We start from the raw sequence: 26,341 nt of genomic DNA on the forward strand, positions 1-26,341 counted from the left end.
GAATGTACAAATGTGCTTTATACAATTGATGGGTGTATGGATTGTGATAAAAGATGTATGAGCCCCCAATAAAATGATTTAAAAAAAAAAAGACTCGTTAAAGTGTTGAGAAGCAAGGAGGTTATTTGGGGACTGGGTACAAGGCCCAAACCATGGTATCTTCAGTTGCATCACATGCATGTGAAAGTCGGACACTGAATAAAAAAGAGCAAAGAAGAATCGATGCATTTGAACCATGGTGCTGAAGTAACATGGACTGCCAGAAGAACAATCTCTCTTGGAAGTAGTTCTTACAATGATTTTCTTTTAAACGTCAAAGTATATCTTAACATTTCAGTGACACAAGTTTGGATTACAAAATAATTGCTTCATAGCTAACATTTTAGACAACAGAGTTAAAACTGGGTTACATACATAACTCACGACATTATCTCAATTTGTTAAATAAGCCAAGGTGAAGATAGAATTAGTAGCTCTGCTTTTACTACCCAAACTATCACAGAATCTCTTCAAATTAGAAAGAAGTCTGTTATTTGTCATGTCATGCAATTTATTTTTAATTTTGGGGGGCAATTTTTTAAATGTAAACAAAAATAAAAAGAAAGGTAATCCTTTACAATCCATTAGCGGGAACAAGGAGAAAGCAAACGACGATGACTCCTCGGGTACAACTTGGTGGGCTCCTTCGGTGTGCTACATGTTCTCACTTACTTCAAGGGGCGACAGTTCTTCCGTGGTGGCAGTGGTGGTAGCGGCAGTAGAGTATCTTCATTGATTCTGAGACTAAATTTGAGTCTGCTACCATTTGTTTGGGGATCTTGTAAACGAGCCGTAAGACAACACTGCAGTTTCATATGAGCAAGATGAGAAGTTCTTCATTTTCATGTAATATTTTTCTATCTTCGTCTTATGGGTTCTAGAGTTTTGTGTTAGGCACTCCAGCCAGTAAACAAATTTCTGCTGTTTCTTTCAAGTACTCTTATGGTTTTGTTAAACACTTAAATTTCATTCTGTTGGAATTTATTTTAGTGTTAAGTACAAGGTATACACCCAACTTAATTTTCTTGAAATGTCTACCTGGCTATCCCAAGTGAGTTTACTAAATGGTATATTTTTACCACTGATTTGAGAGCCAACTCCTACTATATATTAAGCCACTCAACATATTTGTGTATCTTTCTAGATTCTGTATTTTTTAATTGATGTTTGTTTATGCTCTAACATCACTGTTTTAATTAGACTTCATATGCTAGTAGTTCTTAGAACTAGCAGTCTCATTTATTTTCAGAATTTTCATGATTCTACTATGATTCTTCATTTTCCCATATGAACTGTGTCTGTGCTAAATATTTGCCTTTTCACTTACTCAAATGTGTTTTTGAAAGAACAGGTTTTGATCAAGTGAATAACACATTTGCACTTTTGATTACTGGAATATAAACCAATTACCAATTTATTGTCTCTCTGTTCAAAATGCTTGCTCTATGATAATGAACTGGGAACAAAAGACCAGCACAAAGACAACTTTAAAATATTATTACAAGGAAATAAAAGTGACCCACGCAAATGGAACAGTATCCTGTGATCATGGAAAGAAACAACTAATATTGTGGAAATGTCAATACTACCTAAGGCAATCTAAAATAAAACTAAATTTTGATCCAAATCCTAACTTCATTTTTTAAAGGATGGAATAATGAATGATCAATTTTATATGGAGAGGGAAGAGGCCCCGCCAAAAGCAAAAAACTTCCCCCAAAGAAGAGGGCCGTTCCTCTACTTAACCTTAAAACCTATTAGAAAGCCACAGTAGTCAAAACATCCTTGTACTGGTAGAGATACACCGATCAATGGAACAGGGTGGGAAATCAGAAATAAAAGCATCCACCTAAAGGCAACTGATTTTTGACAAAAGGGCCCAAACACACTAAAATTCTTCAATAAATAGTACTGGAAAAGTTGGATCTCTAGCTGTAGAAGAATCAAATAGGACCCATCCTCACCCCTTTACCCATACCTCACCTCTTTATGTGCCATCGAGCCTGCGACTCTGTGAACAACGGAACACTGCCCAGTCCTACACCAGCCTCATCATCCTGTCAGTGTACATCCATCAATGCAGCCACTCTGTCAACCCATCTTGTCAAGAGTCTTTTTTGTTGACTCGCTTCTTTATCAAGCATGATGTCCTTCTCCAAAGTCTATCAGACGAAGTTGTGTCATCCTTGCCTCTAAGGCGCATTCTGGTTGTACTTCTGAGACAGATTTGTTTTTTCTTTTGGCAGTCCGTGGTAGCGTCAATATTCTTTGCTAGAACCATAATCTAAATGCATCAATTCTTCTTTGGTCTTTCATTTTCGATGTTTATTTTAACATGCTACGAGGTGGTTGAAAATATCCCGTCTTGAGTCAGGTGTACCTTAGTCCTCAATGTGACATCCGTGATTTTCATACATGATGAGTCAGGCGTCCTTTAGTACTCAATGTGACTCCTTGACTTTCAACTTTAACGAGGTCTTTTGTAGTAGACATGACCGATGCAATATGTCCTCTGGTTTCTTAACTGCTGCTTCCAATAGCATTGACTGTGGATCTAAGCAAGATAAAATTCTTGACAACGTAGCACTTTCTCCATTTATCATGTTATCTACCAGTCCAGTCTGAGGATTTTGTTCTTGATTGACTTGTAATTCATATCGAAGGCTGCAGGCCATGACGGCTGCATTTCACCATCAAGAGCTTTAAATCCTCACTTTCAGCAAGCAAGGTGGGGTCATTTTCACACTGGTGGTTGGTTAATAAACCTTCATCCAATCCGGATGTCACATTCTTCATACAAGTCAGATTCTCTGATTATATGCTCAGCATACAGACTGAATAAGTATGGTGAGAGGATACAACCCTGACACACACTTTTCTTGATTTTAAATCATGCACTATGTTCTTGTTCTGTTCACACATCTACCTTTTGATCCATGTACAAGTTCTGCATGAGCACAATGTAGTGTTCTGGGATTCCCATTCTTTTCGAGGTTCAATGACACATAGTTCACTATGGTCCACACAATCGAATACCATAGTATAGCCAATAAAACACAAGTAAACATTTTTTTGGCATCGTCTGACATAAGCAATGCTATCTATCATTTATTCCATGTCCTTTCCCTGAATCTTTTGTCAGTTCTCTTGTCAATGTACTGTTGCAATTGTGATTGGATGATCTGCAACAAAATTTTACTTGCATTTGATGTTAATGCTATTGTTCAATAATTTGAGCATTCTGTTGGGTCACTTTTCTTTTGAATGGGTATAAATATAGACCTCTTCCAATCAGTTGGCTAAGTAGCTCTCTTCTAAATTTCCTGGCATAAATAAGTGTATGCTTCTAGTGCTTCATCAGCTTGTTCAAACATTTCAATTAGTTTTTTATCAATTCTTGGAGTCTTGTTTTTAGCTAATGTTTTCAGTGCAACTTGAACTTCTTCCTGCAGTACCACTGGTTCTTGCTCATATGCCATCCCTTGAAACTGTGGAATGTCAATTAGCTCTTTTTGATACAGTAACTCTGTGTGTAATCTTGCCATCTTCTTTTGATACTTCCTAGATCATTCAATACTATGCCAATAGAATTTTTCAATATTGTAATTTGAGGCTAGAATTTTTTTCTTGAATTCTTTGTTTATATATGCTAAGCATGTTGTGTTGGCTTTCTCATTTTTTTATTTAACGATTACAAAAGTTAATTTAATAAAAACATTTAACATGTGAAATACTCAGTCTCATTTTCACACTGTAGTAAACAGGTCCTTTGGAGAGCAGGGTCTATGGAAATAACTGAGGTCTCTGTTGAACAGAGCTATTACTTAATCTCGCTTCAAGGCTTCCAACATGATACTCTTGCCTCTTATTAACTACCATTTCAAGATTGTTCTGTTGTCCACTAGTTATCATCTCCCCAAATTCATCTGCCACAAGACTCACTGAGATCAAATCCTTGAAGTATCCCTTGGACATGCCTGCTACCATTTAATTTCAAAGACAACTTCTTGTCCAGAGATTTTTAGAATGCAGCAGATGAGCTTTGCTCATTAAGCCTTCTCTGAAGGCTTCGCACGGCCTTACCTTGTCTTCTCCAGGTGCCCTTTGAAATGTTCTGTTCAGCTCTTTGACCCACCCTTTCTTCCATGAGTATTACCTACTCTAAGATTAAGAGCAAATTTCAGAATCTCTTCTGACATCCATGTTAATCTTTTCTTTCTTTGTCTTTTTAATGACCTTTTGCTTTCCTCCTGGATGCCATCCTTTAGCTCATTGGGTCTAAAGTGATTAGTGCTCAATGTCAAATCTATTCTTGTGATATTTGCAAAATTCACGTGATAAGCTAGAGGCTGTATTTTGGCTTGCGTAGATTTGTTTTAATTTTCTTCAGCTTCATTTTGAACTTGCATATGAGCAATTGTCCCACAGTCAGCCCATTATATTTTAGCTGATATTCGACTTCTACCCATAGATGGCTGATGATTCCAGTGTATTCAATCTGGTGAGGTGCATAGGTATATTCGATTATCATGATATTGAAAAGGGTATTTGCTATGAAGAAGTTATTGATCTTGCAAAATTCTATCATGTGATCTCTGGCTTCATTTTTTATCATCAAAACCTATTTCTCAATTACTCTTCATTTTTCTTGATTCCAACTTCTGGATTCCAATCTCCAAAAATTATCAATGCCATCTTGATTGCAAATTTGAGTAATATGAGACTGAGATCACTGGTGCAATTCTTCCATTTCTTTATAACCAGCTTTGGTGATTGATGGATACATCTGAATAATAGTTCTATTGATTGGATTCCCTTGAAGGCGGGCAGATAGAATTCTATCACAGAAAACACTGTATTTCAACGTAGCCCTTGAAATGTCCTTTTTGATGATGAATCCTATTCTCGATTGTTTCATTCCCAGCATAGTAAACAATGATTTTCTGATTCAAAGTAGTCAATGCCAGTCGATTTTAGCACACTAATTCCAAGAAAGTCGATTTTTATGAGTTCCATTTCATTTTTGACTTCCAATTTTCATATATTCAAACCTCCTCTATTCCATGTTCTAATTATTAATTGATGCTTGCAGCTGTTTCTTCTCATTCTGGGTCATGCCTCATCAGCGTTACTTCCACAGGCCTTACCCCATTCAAGTCATTAGGGCTGACTCTACTTTAATAGGGCTGCTCTTCCTCGGTCATATTTTGAGTGCCTTCCTACTTGAGGGCTCATCTTCTGGCACTATTTCTGACAATGGTGCTTCTTTTCATGAGGTTTTCAGTGTCTGATAGTTTTTTCGATTCTGTCAATAAGGTTTTAAGTGGCCAATTTCTCAGCAGTGGATAGCCTAGTCCTTCTTTGTACTCAGTTGTCTGCACGCTTTGCTGAATCCTGTTCACGTTGAGTGACCTTGCTGGCATTTGAAATACTGGTAACATGGCTTCAAGAATTACAGCAACCACAGCTACCATAGTACAACAAAATGTCAGAGAAGATGGATTAGAGACCTGCATATCTACTCCAGAGTTATTAGGATCAGCAATGAGAAAACTGGGACAAACTTATGGGTCTTAACTGCAGGGCATACATAGACTATCAAATATAATAAAGAAGGCACACACAGTGGAAGACACAATAGATTAATGGGTCCCATTAGAAATAAGTCACTTATGCACGTCAACAAGAGTAACAATGACACAGCGGACAAGGGATTGCGTAATTGCTAAAACCTATAAAACTGCAACACATCAATTAAAACAAATAATGCAACAAAAAGGAAGGCACAAGAAACAATTTATAAGCAATGACACAAAAGCCTGAGATGAGGATTTTCTCACAAACAACGAGGTGCTCATGCTGGTAAGCATGGCTCTGCCTTTGTGAGTGCGTGCTACTGAAAGGTTTGCCCTATCATCACCCCCATTGTTCGTGTGCATAGTGTCTAATCATTTAAAGAGTTTAATCTGTACAGGCCCATAATTCATGTATTGCAGTCTAAAGCTGGCATATACTTGTGTAATTTTCTTTTCTCAATTGTCTTATATGCTGTACCATTGGTTACATGAATGACACCATGAATACAATTACTTTGTGGCCCAAGGGATTAATTTATAATATTCTCTAACATAAAATGAACCAAAGATACATATAAAGCAAATGATTGGATTTTGGGCTTGCACCTAATTCCACCCCTCATCTAAGAACATTAGTTCTTATTAGGCCTTACTTAATACTCGCCCTCATGACGAGATCACTGAAGATCTGAGTGCTACAGCAAAGTGTGGTGAAGAAATCAAATGGTGTCCAGCTATCAGAAAGAAAAGCATCCCGGGTCTTACAAGGCTTGTGCTCTGACAAGCAGCTATCTAAGTGAGGTATCAACTAGGTTCTCATGGAATGAACACACCAACCTGTGTGATCCAAGGGCTACAAATAATAAAATCCAAATCAAAGGTGAGGATGGTATCAGTACTTAGACTGTGAATACCTGGTTTGCAAAAGGTTATGGATGACAGTGGAAACCCAAAACTCATTTGTAGGGTATACACATGGATTCATCTTCTGATGAATGCCTTCTTAACATAAGTGACGGATGTGAAGATCCTCACTTTCAGATGAGAGCAATGTAAAGTTGATTATGGCATATGAAGTTAACATATACCTTATCAACTGTTTTCCCTTTGGACCCATTTTAATATTCTAGTTTTTTTGTTGTTTTCTTTTCCACGGAGGGTTTTCTAGCCATTATTGTAGATTTTTGTTTGAATTATTTAATAATTCATGTTTGTGTTTTATATCACTTTTCTTTTTTTTTTATATTACTTTTCTATATGAAATCCAAGATAGGTAAATTAACAGAGATAGTAACTGGAACTCGATTAATAATTACACAGGGGCATGGCAGAGAAGGATGGGAGAGAATGGGGAGCTAATGAGTCCAACTAGAAAATGTTGTGAAATTAGTATAAGATATGATAAAATAATAATAATTTATAAATTATCAAGGGTTCATGAGGGAGGGGGGAGGGGGGAGGAAGGGGGAAAAATGAGGAGCTGATATCAAGGGCTCAAGTAGAAAGCAAATGTTTTGAGACTGATGATGGCAACAAATGTACAAAGGTGCTTGAAACAATGGATGTATGTATGGATTGTGATAAGAGTTGTATGAGCCCCCAATAAAATGATTTAAATAAAAAAGGAAAGGTGAAATTACAACAGATGCAGATAGCCCTGTGATTAAAGTTATTTTCTCCACAGCCCAGCCCCACTCCCGTATGCCTTTTAGGACCACAGAGGGGTGGGAGAAGAAAAATGAAGGCAACAGGGCGTCAGGGCACTAAGCAACCCAGGTGGAGGGTATTGTCTGTATCTCTATAGGAAAGGGAGAGCAGGAGTGGACTTCATTCTCATGTGCTAATCTACGAGGGTAATGTTCCTGAGCTGTGTTAGTCCGGGTAGACTAAAGAAAAAAATTCATAAACACACATATGTGTATAAGAAAGAGGTTTATATACAAGAGCAATTGAACATTGAGAAAACATCCCAGTCCAGTCCAGATCAAGCCCTTAAGTCTGTTGTTAGCCCCTATGTCCGATATCAATCTATAAAGTCCTCTTCAGACTCATGAAACACATGGCAATGATGCTGAATGCAGGAAGATCACAGGCCAGTGGGTAGGAAGTTTTGTGAATCCAGTGGCGTTGTAAGCATCTCAGCACTAGCATGGGTCTCCACGGGGGAGCTTCTCCAGCTCCCAGGGCTGCATCAGGGTAGGTCCATGTGGCTTATCCTCAAGGAGGTCTCGCAGGGAGTCAGCCTTGTCAGTAGAAAGTCTCTAAGGGAGTGAACCGAGAGTGTTTTCTGCCACCAAGGAGGAAATACAGGAGTTTCCAGAATCCTCGGGAGAAGGCTATGCCCATAGAGAGGCCTCATAGGCTATGACCTGATTGACAGACTATATTCCACCCCTTCACTCTTAATCTGGCCCAAGTCCCAATTGGCACCAGATTAGGTAACTAGCACATGAGCTGAGCAGCTCCTTCCCAGAGATGACTGTGGGGCCCACGTGGGGGCAGACTAGGAGGGAGTACAACAGAACAGTGATGGGATAAGCCCCCGAGCAACTCTGATTGTGGACTTCTGACTCAGGGGGCAGCACTTGGCACCCCACCTGGACTGGCTGGGGGTTACTTACTCACAAGGGGGCCATAGAGAAAGTCTATGGCAAAGATGGTGGCGGTGGGGGTGCATGAGGCCCCTGCATCCAGACTGCGGGAATAGCAATGTGGACCTATGGGACACTCGCCTTTTGGACACGAATGTGGCTCTCTGTCTTGATCCCCGTTAGTTTGGTGGCTATCTGTATGTTGTTTTTCTTTTATTATTATTATTATTTTTGGTGCAGATCTATACCAGAAATGCAGGATGGGCAGTCTTATGGAGACCGCTGCTGGACTGACATTTCCTGGGGAGGCATGGGAGGGCAGAAAAGGGAGAAGAGAGCGGGGCGCCAACAAGGATGAGTACAGGAGAATAGTAAGTGTTCTAAAATATACTGCGAGGAAGGTGTAGCTTTTCTGGGCATATTTGATCAATCAAATTATACCTGAGAGGAATTACTGAAAGATATATATATGAAAACTATATATGTGTATATATATATATATATAAATGAAAACTATATATACACACATACATACATACATACATACACACACATATATAAATGCAACAAGGAAGCAGATGGAACTTGGGCCTTTACTTAAATTTTACCTCTGTACAGGAATGGTTTGTTGTAATAATGTGGCACTGTATGATACACACCTCCCTGACACGATCGCTTAAGGCAAAATGGGTGCATAAGCAAAGGTGCTGAAGAAGGATGATGGTGACCGGCTATCAAAAGCTATAGCATCTGGGGTCTTAAAGGCTTGGAGTTAAACATGTGGCCATCCAGCAGGGAAGCAACAAAACCCACATGGAAGCAGCACACCAGGCTGTATGATCATGAGGTGTCGATGGGAAGAGGTATCAGAAGTTCAAAAAACACGCATCCAAACTGATATGAAGGGGACTGGATGTAGTGGAGATCCAAAGTCTACCAGCAAGACATTGGACAGTTCCTCTCAGAAGGGCCTCACAGAATGGAGGATAAATTCAGGGTGCCTTGTGGCACTGATGAACCACATCCTCCAGTTCTGTTAAGATTTCCCCCTTTACTATTATGCTCTGTACGTGATACACCTCATCGGTCATGTTAGACTTGCGTATATTCATTTGTACATTTAAGATCACTCAGTACATGGCAGTCAAGATAGATGACCCCTCAGAGACACTAACAGGAGTGAGGGTTCCCTGAGGGAGCGAGGGGTGGTGGTGGAGGAAGGATAGGGGGGAAGGGGAGTTGATAGCATTGATGAATGTACAGCTTCACCAGATGGGATTGAACAGAACTGTATGGGAAGGGATATACTGGAATGAGTAAGATGTCAATAAAAATATTATTCAGAAAAAGAGAAAATGTTGTGAAATTACTTGTGGAGGTGCATAACTCTTGATAGGACTGAATGCATAGACTGTATGACATGTGAGGCGTATGCCAATAAAGCTACAAATAGCAGTGAGCACTGAAGAGCTGCAAGGGGAAGGGGCTTCTTTTCCTTCTTGCTCTAGTGCTTATTTTATGCTTCTGTGTGGTCCACTGGCCAATGTTCAGTGTATGGTCCAGTGTGTGTGTGGTGAGGGCATCTTGAGGTGCTGTGCAGCTACAGCATACAGTCCCTGAGCATGCCAGCCATTCCAAATGACCTTCTTGCCACAGGCCTTGTGACACAGACCTTGCACGCGACACCTCAAGCCCACAGTGGCACTCTAACTCCCTGCAGGTTGTTTCCATGGCCCTCCCAAAGTGAGTAACAGATGTTCCAGGCCACCCATTGCCACCCAGGTAGCATTTCCTCCTCCTCCTGTGCGCATGCCAACCTGCCAAACCTCACCTGTACCCAGAGGCTGTTGTTTTCTGCTTGTCCAGTTTTGAAATAATTCTGGCCTAAGCAACACAGCCATCCAACACTCTTCATATCTTTTCAACTAAGTCTAAACCACAACCTTGGGCATGAGAGCTTTCTTTCAAGTTTGTTCTTCCTTAGGTAGTAACATTCAATCCTCAGGTTGTCTTCGAATTAAAAAACAAAATTTATCCCTTCTATCATAGTTTTATAGAGCTTTAATAATAACTTCCTTCATTTAGAATACTGTGTGATTTGTTTCCACATCGAACACAGGAGGAATGAAATAAAGTTAATAAATACTCTAGACTAGTGGGCTTCATACTAACATACCAAATGACTTTCCAGGGAAAGGGTTTTAGATAAACTAGCATCTGATTTTTAATTTCCAAAAACTGCTGTCTGAGTAGTGGCCTAAACTCTCCTCCTGGTTTTTTCATTCTCACAGATTCTATCAGAACAGCTCCAATTCATCCTGAATTCTACTTTGATATATCAATCAAACCAGTGATCTTCCTAAGCCCTTTGTAATTAATGCAATCACTGGAAATCTGTCTGGGACTAGCCATTCTCATTTTACATATATCCTTGTTAACAGAAAGGGGTGGCTTTAGAAAAGAGCATTTTCACTGGTGTTAGATTTTGTGATTTCAAATATAAATCCTAAGTTATTTTACTAAATGTAGTTAGAAAAATCCCTCTTACAAAATGCTGTTAGCTTAAAGTACTTTATTAAATGCAGTCTCTATGGAGTTTTATAACTCACTACATTGCTCAAAAGCAGATCGGCTGCATGTAGATGTCACCTGAGAAGTGCCGGATAATGCTGAGTCTTCGCTTATGTACCTTTCTGGTAGAGATGAAAAGCCAGGCTAGTTAGTCAATAAAAGCATCTTGAGACTGGCTCAAGGTTCTACTTGCTTGCCAAGGGTCAACAGTTGTTTCTGGTGGCAACCCTGAAACCCGAGTTCATGCAAAACATCGATATTTGCCTCCCCAAAGTGCAAATTCCCAAGGGACAGTATATACTGTATATGTTTCCTAATTTCAAACAGGACACCCCAAACCGTCTGTTTTGCACTGCTGGGATCTTTCCACGGCTATACCTTCTGGATGAAGCCTTTCCTGCCTCTGCTTTGGAGCGGCTAAACTAGCCACACCACTTCAGGGGAAATGTCTGCACTTCAAGCGGCAGATAGGGAGATGAAACTGTCAGACGGATTTTGTCTGGTTCCTCCCATAATTATCATTAAATAATGTTTACTTAAGAGTGAGATCTCACAATAAAGTCTTCAAACACTAAAATATAGCTTATTCAGGTATTAAACTGAATGTAGCAGTTGTAACTGCTGAATTAGAACAATGTAGTATTAAACTGAGCCTGCTCTCAATTCTTAGTAACATGAAGTCTTTAAATCCACAGCAAACAATTATAAGCAATTTCCTTTAGTTAAGATATGAACTTTTATTAATTCATATAATGTAATTTTTAATTTAATTACAGTAAATTCTCACCTTATTTTATATTATTTCTATCCTATTAATAACAAATTATATGGTGAGCTGCCTAAGGCAGTTAATTTGTAGTAATACATTCTTCTTCTACATTAAATATAGCAGCAATCATGAGGTTTAAGTAAACTGATTTCTGAATTTTATACATTTTAATTTTTCCCTAAAAGCTTAATAAGTTTCAATGATACATGCATATACACTTATCATGCTACATATCACATTCCTCACTTCATAATTTCACCTATACATTTTATCACTTTATTGTAAATTAAACAATGTGAAATAGCTTTAGATTATCTTAGTAATTTATAACAGTACATTCTTATTATTTGTACATGTTTTTAATTTTGATTTTTGACTTATAGAAAGCTACCAAAGAAGATGGTTTCCAAGATTTATTTCTAAGTGGTTTGTATAATTTCCCTCAAAATGAAAATTAACACAATTTTTTTTTTTAATTAACACAATTGGAAAGGAAAGTCAGACCTTTTCTGATAGCAAGTAAAAATGATTAGGCCTACACAGGCTTAAATAAAGATTATTTGCCAATAAGTTATATATTAAATATTTTCCATAAATTTATTGCAGCAAATCTGCAATATCAAGGTTTTCATAAATATATATTTTACATAAAAATGAATTCTAGTAAATATACAAGCAAACAAATTTATTGAAATTCTTACTTTTCAACCGTCGTTCAGCATATCAAATGAAAAGTCAAAAATTGTTGTTACAAAATCTTTATTAAACAAAAATATCAAAATGTGAAGCTATTATGTCTCCATATATATCATCTATCTAGGTCTATACACATCTACAGGCAGCGTCTCCATCTCACTAACTCCTCCTTGAGTAATTCTGAGCTCTTCAATTGGCTGCTGTTCAGTACTGTCCAGTCAGTTCCAACTCATAGATGACCCTTTGTTTAACAGAAAGAAAACACACCCGGTGCTGTGCCATCCTCACAATTGTTCTTATGTTTGAGCCCATAGTTGCAGCCACTGGGTCAGTCCATCTCGTTGAAGGCCTTCGTATTTTATGCTGCCCGCCCCCCCCACTTTACCAAGCATGTTGCCTCCTTCTCTGAGCAATTCTATTTACATCACATCAAAATGGCAATGGACATCTTTCAGGGACCCAATCTGTATGCTTGTATTCTTTGAATTGGGGAAACAAAAATAAATCTAAAAGGGTAAAATCAGGTGGTAAGACAGAAGGGGTAAGGTTTTCCAAAGAAATTCTTATAGGACAGCTTTTACTGTCCACAAAGAATGATGATAGAGCCACCATAAAGGAAAATAATTCTGTGCAACTTTATTGGCACTTTATTCTCACCAATGTCACTTTCTTTTTTTCTCCCCAGAAACATTTTATTGGGATTAATACAGAGATCATATCATTCAATCACATCAACCAGTATCGTATAATTGCGACCACAATCAGTTTTTTTTTTGTCACCAATACCACTCTCATGTTCTTAAAACATCTTTTTAGTAAGTCTTTGAGATTTATCTTCTGTTTTTAAGAAAAACCTGCTAGTCACGTGACCCCTTGGGAATTCCAAGGTGCACTTGCTATAAAATTGAGCTGACTTCTATGCTTTTAATATAAATTGGTCCAGCAGATTCCCATGAAAGGAACTATTTATACTGAACCTTTTTTTAAGGCATCCTAAGCAGGCTAAGACCAGTGTGTTACTATGAGAATTTGCCTGCAACATTCCATTGACTGTAGAAAATATGTTTAACCACATTTGTATACTTTGTTTTACTTGCTCTCATACATCTATCGGCATCTGACATTCATTTGCATAACTTTTTGGGTGCACTTCCCAAACACGGTCACTGTAAGTGCTACTAACACCAGGGTACCATAATAGTTTCTCAAGGCAAATGCTTTTCAATCCTTTACTCTCAGAGAAATTAGGTGATAGATCAAGAATTATAACTTGGTGGAATATTCTGTGAATTTGGGGGCATATAACTTTGGGGGAAAAAATGGAAGAACTGAATAACACTGCTATATTCTATTAAAACCCTTTCAATTCCTACTTATTCCTAGAAACCAGGTCTTTCAAGTTACACATCTGCACAGGTGTAGGATGGAATACAGTTGACCCTGACTCCGAGTTCCTTTTATGTGCCATTCCACCTTGGAGAGTGACACAATTGTAATCATCTTTTGAAGAGACTTATGATAGGTGAACAAAAACACAATTACAAGATAGAACACACCGTATTAGAAACATTCAAGTGGAAAAAGGAAAGCATCAATCACCACCATAATGAACTAGTTCTTTGCATTTCTGTGCTGTGTGGACACACATTAACGGATCTGGCATACATTTTTCTAATCAACTGAACTGTAGAGCAACCTTAAGTTTGGGGAAATTTTTATTCACATTTTACACATAGGCTCATGAAACTCATAAAAGTTAAATAATTTACCCAGGGTTTCTTAACAGACTATTGTTAGGGTTCATCTAACCTATGAGAAATGAAGGATGGATCAAAGTGTGGAGATATTTAAAATTTTTATTTTTATGGTGTGTCTATGTAACAGATAACATAAAATTGCAAAACTGGAATAGTCACACCACATAAATAATCTGATAGTCTTTTTTTCCCTTTCTACTTTATATCATAGTTAGCAATTCCTTATGTCATAAAAAAAAAAAAAATCACTGAAAATTTAGTTTTTAATAGCAGATCTGGAATTTTCCCAGAAAACTAGAATTCTCTCCCTAATGGCATTTAGAGCCTTCCCCAATTTTGTGTGCATAATGTTGGGGCCGTGGGCAGAGGAATTGGGTGAAGCTTGACCTAACGCTAAGCCTCAGTATCTTCCCCTACACGTGGGGGTAATATTACTTACCTTACAACACTGTTGGAGGATGAATTAAGATTACACGTGCAAAGGGATAGCACAAAACCAGGCACATAAACAGTGCAGGAAAATTTACGGATAAATTTAAATATACTTGTACATAAATCTTTTGACCACATTAACAATTGTTTCTTTGAGATAACTTCCAAGATATGAAATAAATGACTCTAAATATATGCCCATTATCTTTAGCCCAACTATGTTCCATCAAAGTGAAATTAATTTGTATTAGAGAAGGAGCTCACCTTTTGGGTCGAGGTAGGCCCATGGGGGTAAGATTAGGATCTGGTTTAGGAATGGTTTTCCGGATGCGAATCTGTGACACTTTCTTTGGCCTCTTCTCTGGTTCAGCCTATTTTGAAGGGTTCACAAGAAGATTTACAAGTTATAAGACATTTTGAATATGCAAAGTCACCTTCCTTGACACTCAAAGCATCCTTTGAGTTTACAGATGATCAATTAAGTAAAATAAGATAGTTCCCCACCCTCCTGCTAATTGTTTTCAGCAACAACTGTGCAGATAATGAGATTATCAATGTGAAAGTCTACAATTGCTGGAGGTGCAGATGCTGCAAATTAAAATACCATCGTTTCACTCATCTCAATGCTTAAAGCAGCTTTCTGATCCAATTATCTATGCAGAGTTATGACACTAGTGAATACAGAAGGCTATGAAGCATAATGTAGTTGAAGAGACCCTGAGTACCTTGAGTGGCCAAGCAGGAACATCTCTTGCTTGGAAATCTCCAGTACTCAGCTTAACAGCGGGTTTGTGCCTATCAAAGACAGCATCAGTACAACAGCCACATTACCCCTCCTGCATTGCACAGTTACCTCTTTCTGTTCTGGAGGACTGCTCTGGGGTCGGGGGCACACTGCTGTCATACCATCCAGCTCATCGAATCCAGAGACCTGGAACGCAGAGGCTGAAAGCAGTAGGTTGCTGACAGCTGTCTCTGTTACCACGCAAGGCTTTGGTACCAAGGCAGAGAAGGAAGGCTCTAGCCTAGCACCATGGAGAGAAAGACAGAAGAGATATATGAGATATGTCCATTTACTGTCTGGCTCCTTTAACTTCTTTCTACATCCAGCCGAAGGCTAAGGAATGGAATTCCCAGTCACTCTGCTTTCTATTCACTTCTGGAGATAGCCTGAGTTTGCAAGTGTACACATTTGTACAATTCTTTACATATAAAACAGAAAAAATCTTGTCAACCCCTTGTACAATTTTATAAGGAGAAGACAGTTATTTGGGAGGGGGGATCCAACATTTTATGAACAGAACAAATGAACACTGCTCAGAGAATGTGTCAATCCCATTTGGAAATGCAGCTAATGACCAATATGCAAGGGACCTCCTGTAGGAACTTCTGGATCAACATGTGTGGACGGATATTTTGACTTTAAAAAAAAAAATCATATTGATGACATAGCTTACATGCTAGTAGTAATGAACACATAGGAAACTTAGAGATGTTTACCTTAGCGATGTGGAGACTTTGAAGGAGGACAAGAGGCCAGTGTTGTGCCATCTCTGACCCACACTACCTACTCTCCCTCTGACGCATAAACATTTGACGAGCCTTTATGTGCCAAGCACTATAGGAGGCTTACCTTATCGGGTTGCTTCTGGTGCTACATGCAGCTTCTATGCCTGGAAGAGGCACATATGGTAACAGGGTGTGGCTGAGGTAAATCAAAAGTATGAAAGCAAAAAGTTAGCGCAAAAAAAAAAAAGTTAGCGCAATATAACAATGGGAAAGGCTTTGATGGCCACTGGGGGTACTTAGCATCTGTCACTTAATTAGAAAGAACCCTAAGAAGATAGGAAATTTCAGCCCAGAAAGTTAAAAACCTCCCAGACATGAAAATTATATGCCCAACAATGGAATGAAATCATATTAACAATAAATTGCTTTCTTATTTAAATGGAGGCGGGGGTGGGTGGGACAGATAGGAAGAGTAGCATAAGAAAGAAAGTGAACAGGAATGATTTTGAACCTTGTCCTTTAAATTGAGTGAGTATATTAAGGGTTTTTAAAATATATACCGTATATATATTATTTTCATATGAGTGAGTATAAGCCAACCCGAACATCAGTCGAAGCAGAGTAGCATAAGAAAGGAAGTGAACAGGAATGATTTTGAACCTTGTCCTTTAAATTGAGTGAGTATATTAAGGGTTTTTAAAATATATACCGTATATATATTATTTTCATATGAGTGAGTATAAGCCAACCCGAACATCAGTCGAAGCACCTATTTCACCACAAAAACTGCACTAAAAATGTGCTGAAACACTTGGCTTATACACGAGTATACATGGTAATTTAAAAATAAAATACACTGCTCAGCTCTATATTACATAATTCTATTAAAATAAAACTTGCTAATTTCTACAGCCTTATAAAAATAGCAGTGAAAACTTAAAAAAAAAGAAAGAAAGAAAGAAAGAAAAGGTGCACCTTGAAATTGCCCTCAGGGCTGGCTCCCTAATCATTAAGCTGTGATTTCATAACTAAATGCTGGAGTGCTGGTGTGCCTTTGTTGTTGTTGAAGGGGGCTGTCAGCCGCACCTTACACTCCCGGTCCTTGGGCAGCTTGAGCTTGGGGATCTTTGAGGAGTCCAAGTACAGCCCATAGTATTTGTTCAAAACTTTTTGCTCCGACATCTCGGCCTCTTTCTGCGCTCACAAGCCTTGTGCCTTTCAAAGTAACACCTTCATCAATTTCTACTGATCCTGAAACAGGATAGGTTTAACTAAAAAGACAATACAATCTACTTCCTCTAAAATATGACTTGTTTAATGACTAGAAAAGAATAGATCATCTTGATATCTAGAATAATGCTCTATGTCAATGGCAGAATTCCCTGAAGAGTACTGAGAAAAGAGAGAGAGGCAAAATGAACCCTGAAAAGGAAAGTGATTGAGTCAGGAATGACGAGATATTGGCTCTAGCTATAACTCAACTCAAATGCTAGTCTTTTGATATTTAGATTAGAGGGGGAGAAATTCAGGTGCCTTGTCTTATCTTCTTATAAAAAGCATGTGACGCTTTCTGGCATTATCCAATTTACCATCCTAGAAAATACTCCATAGTGTGTTTTGAAAAAGAGTACACTTTCTAAATTCTAAGACCATACTATGATGCCATAGCACCTTTAGAGTCAAATGGGAATCAATGGCAATCACCTTCTGCCCTTCCATTTGAGAGGCAATGAGAACAGAATCATTACTTAAAACAATGATTTATTATAAGGCATTTTTATGGCTGGGTTATATGGAGTGATTATTTTCTTAGTGACTATAAAGCTAAACATTGTACTAACAATTATTTTTTCAATTGTAATTAGCAAATCTTCAGGCTCTGCATTGTGCTCCAACATGCCTTTCATTTATTTATTTATTTTTGCCTAAATGCTCAGGGAACTACATTAGCAGCTGTTTATTGTCAGAATTACTCTACTGTATAAGAGAGTGCAAGGTCTCACCTGGGCTATTTGAAATTCTAATGTTGTTTAATTTTTATACAGCAGCAATAGAAAGTAGAATTTTAAGGTTTTTTTAAAATTTGTCTATCTAATGAATAACAGCATTTATCTATAAAGTCCAACTCTTTTTCTTCGTATATGTTTAAGAAGGAGGTAGTAGGGTATTGGTGAAATTATTCTCAGTGGCCGTATCACAACTCCTTACCAGTTCACTTTGATGTTTGTAAATCCTAAAACTATGGTAAGTATCAGTATTTGACGACTTTGTAATTTGAAAAAACAAACAAATGCAGAGATCCAACTAGATTTGGTGATACCTACATAATTCAATCATTTATTAATAAGTATTCATTCTGCATCTTTTACAAGCTAAGCAACGATCTAGGTGCTACCTTGTTTACATCTTGTAAATAAGATATGGTTATGAACCATTATTTTTCACTCTTTACAGAGCCTTAGAGCTTGTACTGGGTGTCCGTGCTTTGCTAAGTGGAAGCAACATAAGATACAGGACTCAAAAGATTTGGTGGTTTGAAGAAGAATATAAATAAAAGAATTGTATAAATACAGGAGTAGATATTGCAAGAAAACTAAAGAAATCTACACTTATACTTAAGAACTAATGCGGCATTTTTCCAGCAGAGATGTGGCAAGGTAAATAAAAAATGGAGATATGCAGGGACTCCATATAACCTCGTATTTCTGGGCCTGCTCAATCCCCCTTTTCTTCTCCAAAGTGACAGGCGACAGACACAAGACATTTGCAAAGATGAGGGGACAGATTTACCTGCTTGCAGGGCCCAGACTTGGCTGCCACTTGCTGTAATTAGAATGAAGAGCAGAGATTTCCAGGGGGCAGGCAGAAGGGCCATGCTGGCTCCAAATGGACAGCACCCTGCCCACTGAGTAGGGCAGGGAACAGAAGACTTTGTCTGCTATGGATGCAGGAGACCTTAACCCCTTCAAGCCCTGTGTAAACTGTGTCATGAAGAACCTTTGTATGGTAGGCATGTGGCTGGAGAAGTTCCGTTTTTTTGTCCAGATCCGGTAACATCCAGGGGAACAAAGTGCTAACAGTGTATGAAGGCCAAAGACTGAGAAACCTGCTCTGGTCTGGACAATGGCAGTGCCACCAGAGTCTTGGAGCGGAGCTGGAGGAGCCTGGGAGCAGGCCTGACTCTGGAGGCCAGGGTCTTCCCTGAATGTGGCCGTCCCAGAACCACCGTGGGAGAAGAAGAAAGAGAAGGTCCACTTGGGAGGTTGAGATGGGCACCTGGGGGCCTCTCCTAAGGCAAGCCTTGTTGGGGCACAGTGCTCAGGGAAAGTCCTGGCGGCCTCGGCCACGCAATCCGAACCTGAGTTCACATGGAAGTATATCGGAAGGATTTCGGCACCACCCAACAGGGACGGCATCTTGTTGCTCAGATCTATGAAGCTCATTTTGATGGCTTCAAGAGAGTAAAGTGCCATAGGCTTACTGTTAGGCTTCTTATCCCATCTATTAGCTGCCATATATGGATTCACCTGCATTGTATTATATGAAAATCCATCCAGGAACCTTTTATATCTCAGCCGCTTGTAGCTTTTCGCCACTGGAAGTAGTTCGGAGGAACAATGCCAGTATCTCACTTTCTGGGTTTTCGTGGCTGGGACCAGTTTACGGGCAAGGATGGACAGCTTGCTTAGTAAGGCTGATTCTTTGGTAGGCTTCCTGAAGTTCAGGCTCCTCAAGAGATGGCAGCGAGTAGCCCTCTGCTTTGGTATGTGGTCAAGTAAGCTCTTGGACATTACTGTTTCAGGTAATTGTGCAGGTACAGACCTAGCACATGAGCTGAGCAGTCTGTGTTCTTTTGGGATGGTTTCTGAGGAACTCTTTAACAAGGCGGGATTTCTGGTGTTATTTCGTTTTCTTGCCACTTGGACTTGATCCTGACAAGAAACTCTTTTACATGATCGATGGGGCTGCTTCTTTATAGGAAACGCTCCTTTCTGCTGTGAAGTGTTCCCAAAGGCACCAGGGATCACATCATACCCCACAGGACGGGGGTCTTGTGCTTTCTGGTGGGTGCCAGGAAGGCAAGAGCCTGCAGACATCTCGATGATCTTGCTCAATGGACAATACACGCTTTCCACCTTTGGGTCTTTCAACTTCTGAGACCATGCAGCCGTGTTGGCCTTGGTCATCTTTGCTACAGGGATTTTTTTCATCAGTGTGGCCTCATCTTTGTAATCCTTGGGTGGGCTCTTGTTTTGCACCTTATCAGACAACCTATTAGATTGTGTGCACTGTTCCGGAACAGCATGTGTTTCTGTGTGATGCACACATTCCTCTTCTTTTTGCAACTGCTTGTCTGAAACCTTCCTGTGTTGTTCTTCAGCATCACCAAGCGTTCTGTTGCATTTAAAGTGGATATGAGACATCGGGTTCATATTATCAATATCACCATCTTCTCTAGCCATCCTCTCTTCAGATGGATCCCCCACAGTTTTATGTCCCATTGGCTCACACTTAACTTTCTCCTTTTTCACGTTAGCTTCTGTTTCCAATGTTAACGGCAAGGGTCTATCATCAGGGTGACAAACTTTTGACATACCCTTTTTTACCCTGATGTGTGTAGTGGCTCCTTCACTAGGTCTACTCATATCCCTTGAGGGTCTTTCCTTCTTCTCAGACAGGATTGTGGGGTCTTTTAAGTCTGTTTTCCCACCTGGATTATTTACATTACTTTCAGAAACGTCTTGGGAAGACAGAGATGAAGGCATTCTATGAATGGAGCATAGATTGCCCTGGGGGGTAGAGGTCTCATCTTGGCATCTAGAATACATCAAATCCTTCGAAGAAATCCCAAAGGAATTGTCTTTGTCAAACACAGAATTAATTTCTAGTCTTGATCCTTTGTCCGTGACGTGCATTTCTTCCAGAGATGCTTCTTTAACGTTCTCTTCAGGATGAACACAATTTAAAGACACATTCACTCTATCCAATACCCCGGTAGTTGGCTCATGAGCACAAGAGTCGATACATAATTTCATTTCACAACCTTGAAAAGATAGGCCTACTTTCTCTTCACGTGATTTTTTTATTGCAAGAGAGTCCACTGGAGACGAAGTAGCACAGTGGGTATCTGAAGTCTGGTCATGCTTTCCTGTATGTGCAACATGGAGCGCTCCTTGCGGAGACAAAGCACATCTTGAGGTTTTACTGAATGCTGGTTTATCTTGCCTTGCACTGTTGTCGTCAAGTGTAACAGCTGCCTTTCCACCCAGCATGCCTTCTGCAGGCTTATTAATCAAGTCTTTGTAGATAGGGTCTACCATGCTGTCTGTGAAGTCTTTACAAGCAGGATTATTTTCAAAGTCACCTTTAGAATCAACTTTCTTTGGAGTACTAAAAGAGGGCGAGCTATTTTTGCCTGAACCCGTCATCAGAGCCTTTTGATTGTGGCTTCCCTCGCTGCTAGGCTCTGTGGCAGTCTCTTTCTGCTCACCATCCGGGGTATTCTTAGCTGGTTTCTCTTCCTTTCTCCATGCATCTGGTCTGCTTTGGTTCCTCTGGCAGTCAAGGACTTCACCTTCCTTCTGGCCTGGAGGTCCTTCTGGTTGTGTCATGCTCTTAAAACTGGGCAATAAATTAGGGGACTGGTCCAACAGTTTTTCAGGATTTGGAATGTCTACAGATTGGTTGAGTCCTTGTATAACACAATCAGAAATGCTATGCTTACAAAAGACAGCCGAATCGGGTGGCTTCTGCCTCTTTCCTTCCATTACTTCCTCGTCGTGTTTGATGTAACTGGTTGCACAAATGGTTTTGTTTAGGGCTCCATTATTTAATGTGCCTGCTGTAATTTCCTTTCCGACTTTGTCTTCTTCAATGTTACCTTTAGCTTCTCGCCCTCCCAGTTCCCTTTCCTCTGTGTAACTCACTTTATGAGCACTACTTGCCATGGAATTCTCTGGCTCCTTCACTTGGGAGTGATGAACACTGGGCTGAAGTGCATTTTCACATTTTGTCATCGAAGAACCTTCGGCATTCGGGATGATTTTGCTGGGCTCCAAAGTAGGGCAAGTGGAACACATGGCCGCCTCTGGCACATTTTCACTTGCACACCCACTGCTGTTTTTCTCCTGGGATGGAGCGTTTTGGCATTCCCTGACCACGACCTCTTTCAGGAACACAGTCACTTCTTGCTTCTTTGAGAGAAGCCTGGAATTTCTTCCTGCATTGGTCATTCCTTTTTTCCTTTCTCGGTTTCCTGGCTTCCTGTTGAAGTTGGAATTGTTTGAAGAGGAGGCACCACAGGTTTTGTCACCTAGTAGAGAGATGTCTTTCATTCTAGTCTTAATGGGAATGGTTTGGGTATCAGTGATGGCATGTGCTCTGTCCTCTAATGGACGAAGATGGGTCTGATAGAAATCCTCACCCATTGCTCTAGGAATCTCTTTGTTTTTATTTAGTATGCAGTCAGTTGGCAGCTTCACATGGTCTCCAGAATTAAGGGACACTTGTTGATTTAATACACATTCACGTTCTGTGCTTACAGCTAGTTCATCAGTACAGGAAAGTCCATTCACTGCGCAAGCACGGCTCTGCTCATCTGAATGTGGACTACCCTCGGAGGTCGGAGCAGTTTTTTCTGACTCAGGCCTGTTATCAAAATCTAGGAGTGTTGGTAACTGAATAGTATCATTCTTGAGTTTTGATAGCTCATTTAGAGGACGTAACTGGTTCACAAGGGTTTTTCTTTTAAAGTGAAATTCACTACACAATGTTTCATTTAAATGCGCGCTACTGTCCAGATTCTGCTGGATACTGACTAAAGAGTTCGTGTCTTTACTATCACGCTTTCCACTTAACATTTTGGGATCTATAGTGGTTGGCTGCTCTGGCTCTTCAATCTGTATCAATGGGGCAAAATTGCTTTCTTGGTACTGTTTGCCCGGATGGCTAATATTAGCAAAAGTTTCTCTATGGTTCTCATGGTTTGTCAAGCTTCCTTGAATGTCTGTAGTGATACTCAAATCACTTTCTTTTAATGTTACTTTTGTGGCTTCAGTGACAGAGTTGACCATTAAAGAACTAGCGCTTTCTTTATGGACACTACCTTGAATGTGATAGTTATTGATGTTTTTTGGGGGGGGCTCAACAGTCTCTTTTTCATCAGAACAATGACCACTAGCATCCTTCTCTGGTTGCTTAGGGTTATTAAGAGAACATAGCTCCATTTCACTCCTGGAGCTCAAAAGCTGTTCTTCATGTTCCTTTCTGGAAGCCAAGTCTGTGCTAAGATCATCCTGATTAAAATGAGAAGTGTTAGTCTTTTTAGCAGATCCCTTCATTAAAATATCACTTTCTGAACCAAAGTCTTCTAGGGATATTGTTCCAGATTCTAGATCAGACGAGTGTGATGGCAAATATGAAACTTTAGAACCTTCTTTCAAGGGCTCTACAACTACACTGCTCATGGCCATGGGGCTTTCATGGGTAGAACTTCGTTTGTCACTATGGTGGTCAAGAATCTGCTGGTGATTGTCATCTGCTTCACAGTCATGGTTTAATTTGTACAACTTTTCCTTCCCATGGTCTACTTTGGAAATGGCACTGTTCTCTGGCAATGACAATGAAGAAGAACAAGGTTTTAATTCTTCACATTCTTCTTCTTTAGAAGTTGCTTCTGTTAATCGAGGGTCCACAAAGGTTAAAGAATCTGGGGAAACTAACGTGCTGGTTTCTGAAACTTCATCACTGGTCATGATTTTGTTTGGTTCTGGGTATTGGCTGCATCCAGCTGTGAGACCGTCACTCTCATTGCCATGCTTGTGTCCTTCATTATCATCCTTCTTCGTCTCCTTGACCTTCATACCTTGCACTTTTTCCATGGATTTTAGCAGAGTTTTAGTTATAATCTGTACATTTCCTAGTGCACAAGAGAAATAAACCAAATCAGTATGCACAGCATAAGAAAATAATTTGCTCTATCTCTTGAAAAATTTAATCATGCAACCAACAGCATCAGCAGCAAAAACAACACAAAAAGAGAATTGCAGAGTTAGTGTGCTTTAATCCTTGGCTGTGCTCTTTGTTGCAAAATAGGACAGAAGGCCAAAAACAGCACTGGAAGCAACGGATAATCTTAAACAAACAGGTAATTTTAAACAAACACCATTCTCTAAAGGTTTCTTACTTACCATTCATAAATAAATGCTGGGCAATTAAATAGAACTTGGAGACCCGTGCCTAACTCCAAGTCATAGGAAGCGTCCATGCTAAAATAGAGTAGAATTGCAACACAGCAGTTTATATTATTAGATGATGGTGATTATTTGAACTTATGTAAGTCACTAGTAACTTGATGGAAAATAATAATTATCCTTAAATCTGATTATTGTCTTGAAGCCAATTAGTTACCTGCAATAATCATAATACTGGTCATAATCTAAAACTGTCATTGAATGTTAAGTATAAAGAGGCTTAATATATTCTTTTCTCAGTTTTAAATAAGTCTGAAAATCTCCATAAGAAAGTATTATAAAACCAAACTAAGGAAAAAGAAAAAAAAAAAAACCAAACTAAGGCTCCCTTCTCTTCTTTGGTGCCACCTATGGAGGAAACAGCCATCTCCCACTGGCATCATGGCTGCCCTCAGACCCCTGGTGAAGTCTAAACTTGTCAAAAAGAAGACCAAGAAGTTCATCCGGCACCAATGCGACCGCTACGTCAAGATTAAGTGCAACTGGTGCCAAGCCCAGAGGCATTGACAACAGGGTGAGGAGAAGATTCAAGGGCCAGCTCTTGATGCCCAACATTGGTTACAGGAGCAGCAAGAAAACCAAGCACATGCTGCCCAGTGGCTTCCACAAGTTCCTGGTCCACGACGTCAAGGAGCTGGAAGTGTTGTTGATGTGCAACAAATCTTACTGTGCAACGATTGTTCACAACGTTTCCTCCAAGAATCGCAAAGCCATCGTAGAAAGAGCAGCTCAACTGGCCGTCAGAGTGACCAACCCCAATGCCAGGCTGCGCAGCGAAGAAAATGAACAGATGGCCCATTTGCCAGTTTTATTTGTGCTAAATAAAACCATAAATGAAAAACAAACACCAACTAAGCCAAATAAAAATGCAATTGATAAAGGGGTTTTCTGTATAGCTTCTCTAAAATTCTAGGCACAGACACAGTATAAAGAGGTTCATCTCTGCAGTAATAAAGCATTTCCACCCTTTCTCCCTTTTCTGGAACTGCTCTACTCTGCACTTCAGAGGTCACCAAAAGTTGGAATCAACTCACCAATGACTAATAAGTATGTAACAGGATATCTGAACTAAACAGATAAGCTATCAAAAAATAACTGGTACCAATTTCTTTATACTTCATCCATTCTGTATAACTCAGTCCATAAAGTTTTTGGTCTCAAGAAAATATGCAAGTAGCACACTTTTATGAAACGACTGCATCTCGGTTGTAGCTTTTCATTATATCTGCTTTGGGAAACTGTGAGACTCTTCATCCATCACCACATTATTTAGTGTGGATTTACTCTATGAATGGCAAGACTTTTGCTCAGATTGCAAATTCTCTACTTCAATAAAAGTCTTAAGACAGTTAAAGACAATTCACAAGTGGCAGAACAATGAGTGGAGAAAAGGGGTCCCATACAGCTTGAAACCACATAGTTACTGATGACTCTTTTTACTGGTTTCACTAATCAGCTGCATTCATTGTTCAGAATCCTGATCCAAAGGGAAAACATGCAATACAGAATTTCAAATTCCCTGAGAAGCCAAACTTTCTGGAACCATAGAGGCTGGATAAACTATTTCTACAGGATGTCCTTTAAACCTTAAACCAAAAATATCTTCTAAAGTCTTCTTAAAACCAAATGCTAGGGTGTGAGGGGAAACAAACAAAAAAATCCCAAATGATAGAATAAGAACCAGTAAAGTTAGGAGGACTTGAAATATTTGCTGATAAAAATGAAAACATCAGTTTCAGTATGGGTTTCAATTCAATTTAAAAAGAAAATGAAAATTCTCCCAAATGGACCAGTAGGTAACATCCTGATAAAGGGAGAAAAGATCAAAGTTGTCAAGAATCTCGTTGTGCAGAAACAGCAGTCTGGAATCAAATCATAGCAGACACATAACAAAAACATATTGTTGAGAACAAGGGGGGCTGGAGCTGAGACCCAAAGCCCATCTGTGGATAGTGGAATAATATCCCCACTGAGGGTCCATAGGGAGGGGATTAGTCACCAGGGCGTAGTAAAGCATCAATGAAGCACACTATACTCCTCTGGCTCCTTGAGGCTTCCTCACCCCCCACTACCATGACCCCAGTGCTGCTTCCCAGTTCAGACTAGACCGGAACATATACAGGCATAGAAAGGGATGGGAGCTCACGAA

The 26,341-nt window shown here is 39.5% G+C and overlaps 1 protein-coding gene and 1 pseudogene across 2 annotated transcripts in view; one reads left to right on the plus strand and one right to left on the minus strand.

Moving 5' to 3' along the window:
- Positions 1–26,341, minus strand: part of PRR14L (proline rich 14 like) — an 84,198-nt gene that overhangs the window by 29,465 nt on the left and 28,392 nt on the right. For both annotated transcript variants that reach the window (XM_045289659.1, XM_045289658.1), the window contains exons 3-6: positions 18,731–23,858; positions 16,065–16,136; positions 15,285–15,456; positions 14,696–14,802 (exon numbers count right to left, since the gene is read on the minus strand). In XM_045289659.1, the coding sequence (XP_045145594.1) occupies positions 14,696–14,802; positions 15,285–15,456; positions 16,065–16,136; positions 18,731–23,858 (5,479 nt within the window). The remainder of the gene's footprint in view (positions 1–14,695; positions 14,803–15,284; positions 15,457–16,064; positions 16,137–18,730; positions 23,859–26,341) is intronic.
- On the plus strand, positions 24,574–25,740 carry LOC105979865 (annotated as a pseudogene).

Source organism: Echinops telfairi, unplaced genomic scaffold, assembly GCF_000313985.2.
Source record: "Echinops telfairi isolate 266 unplaced genomic scaffold, ASM31398v2 ScPeMD7_29;HRSCAF=101, whole genome shotgun sequence".
Lineage (NCBI taxonomy): Eukaryota > Metazoa > Chordata > Mammalia > Afrosoricida > Tenrecidae > Echinops > Echinops telfairi.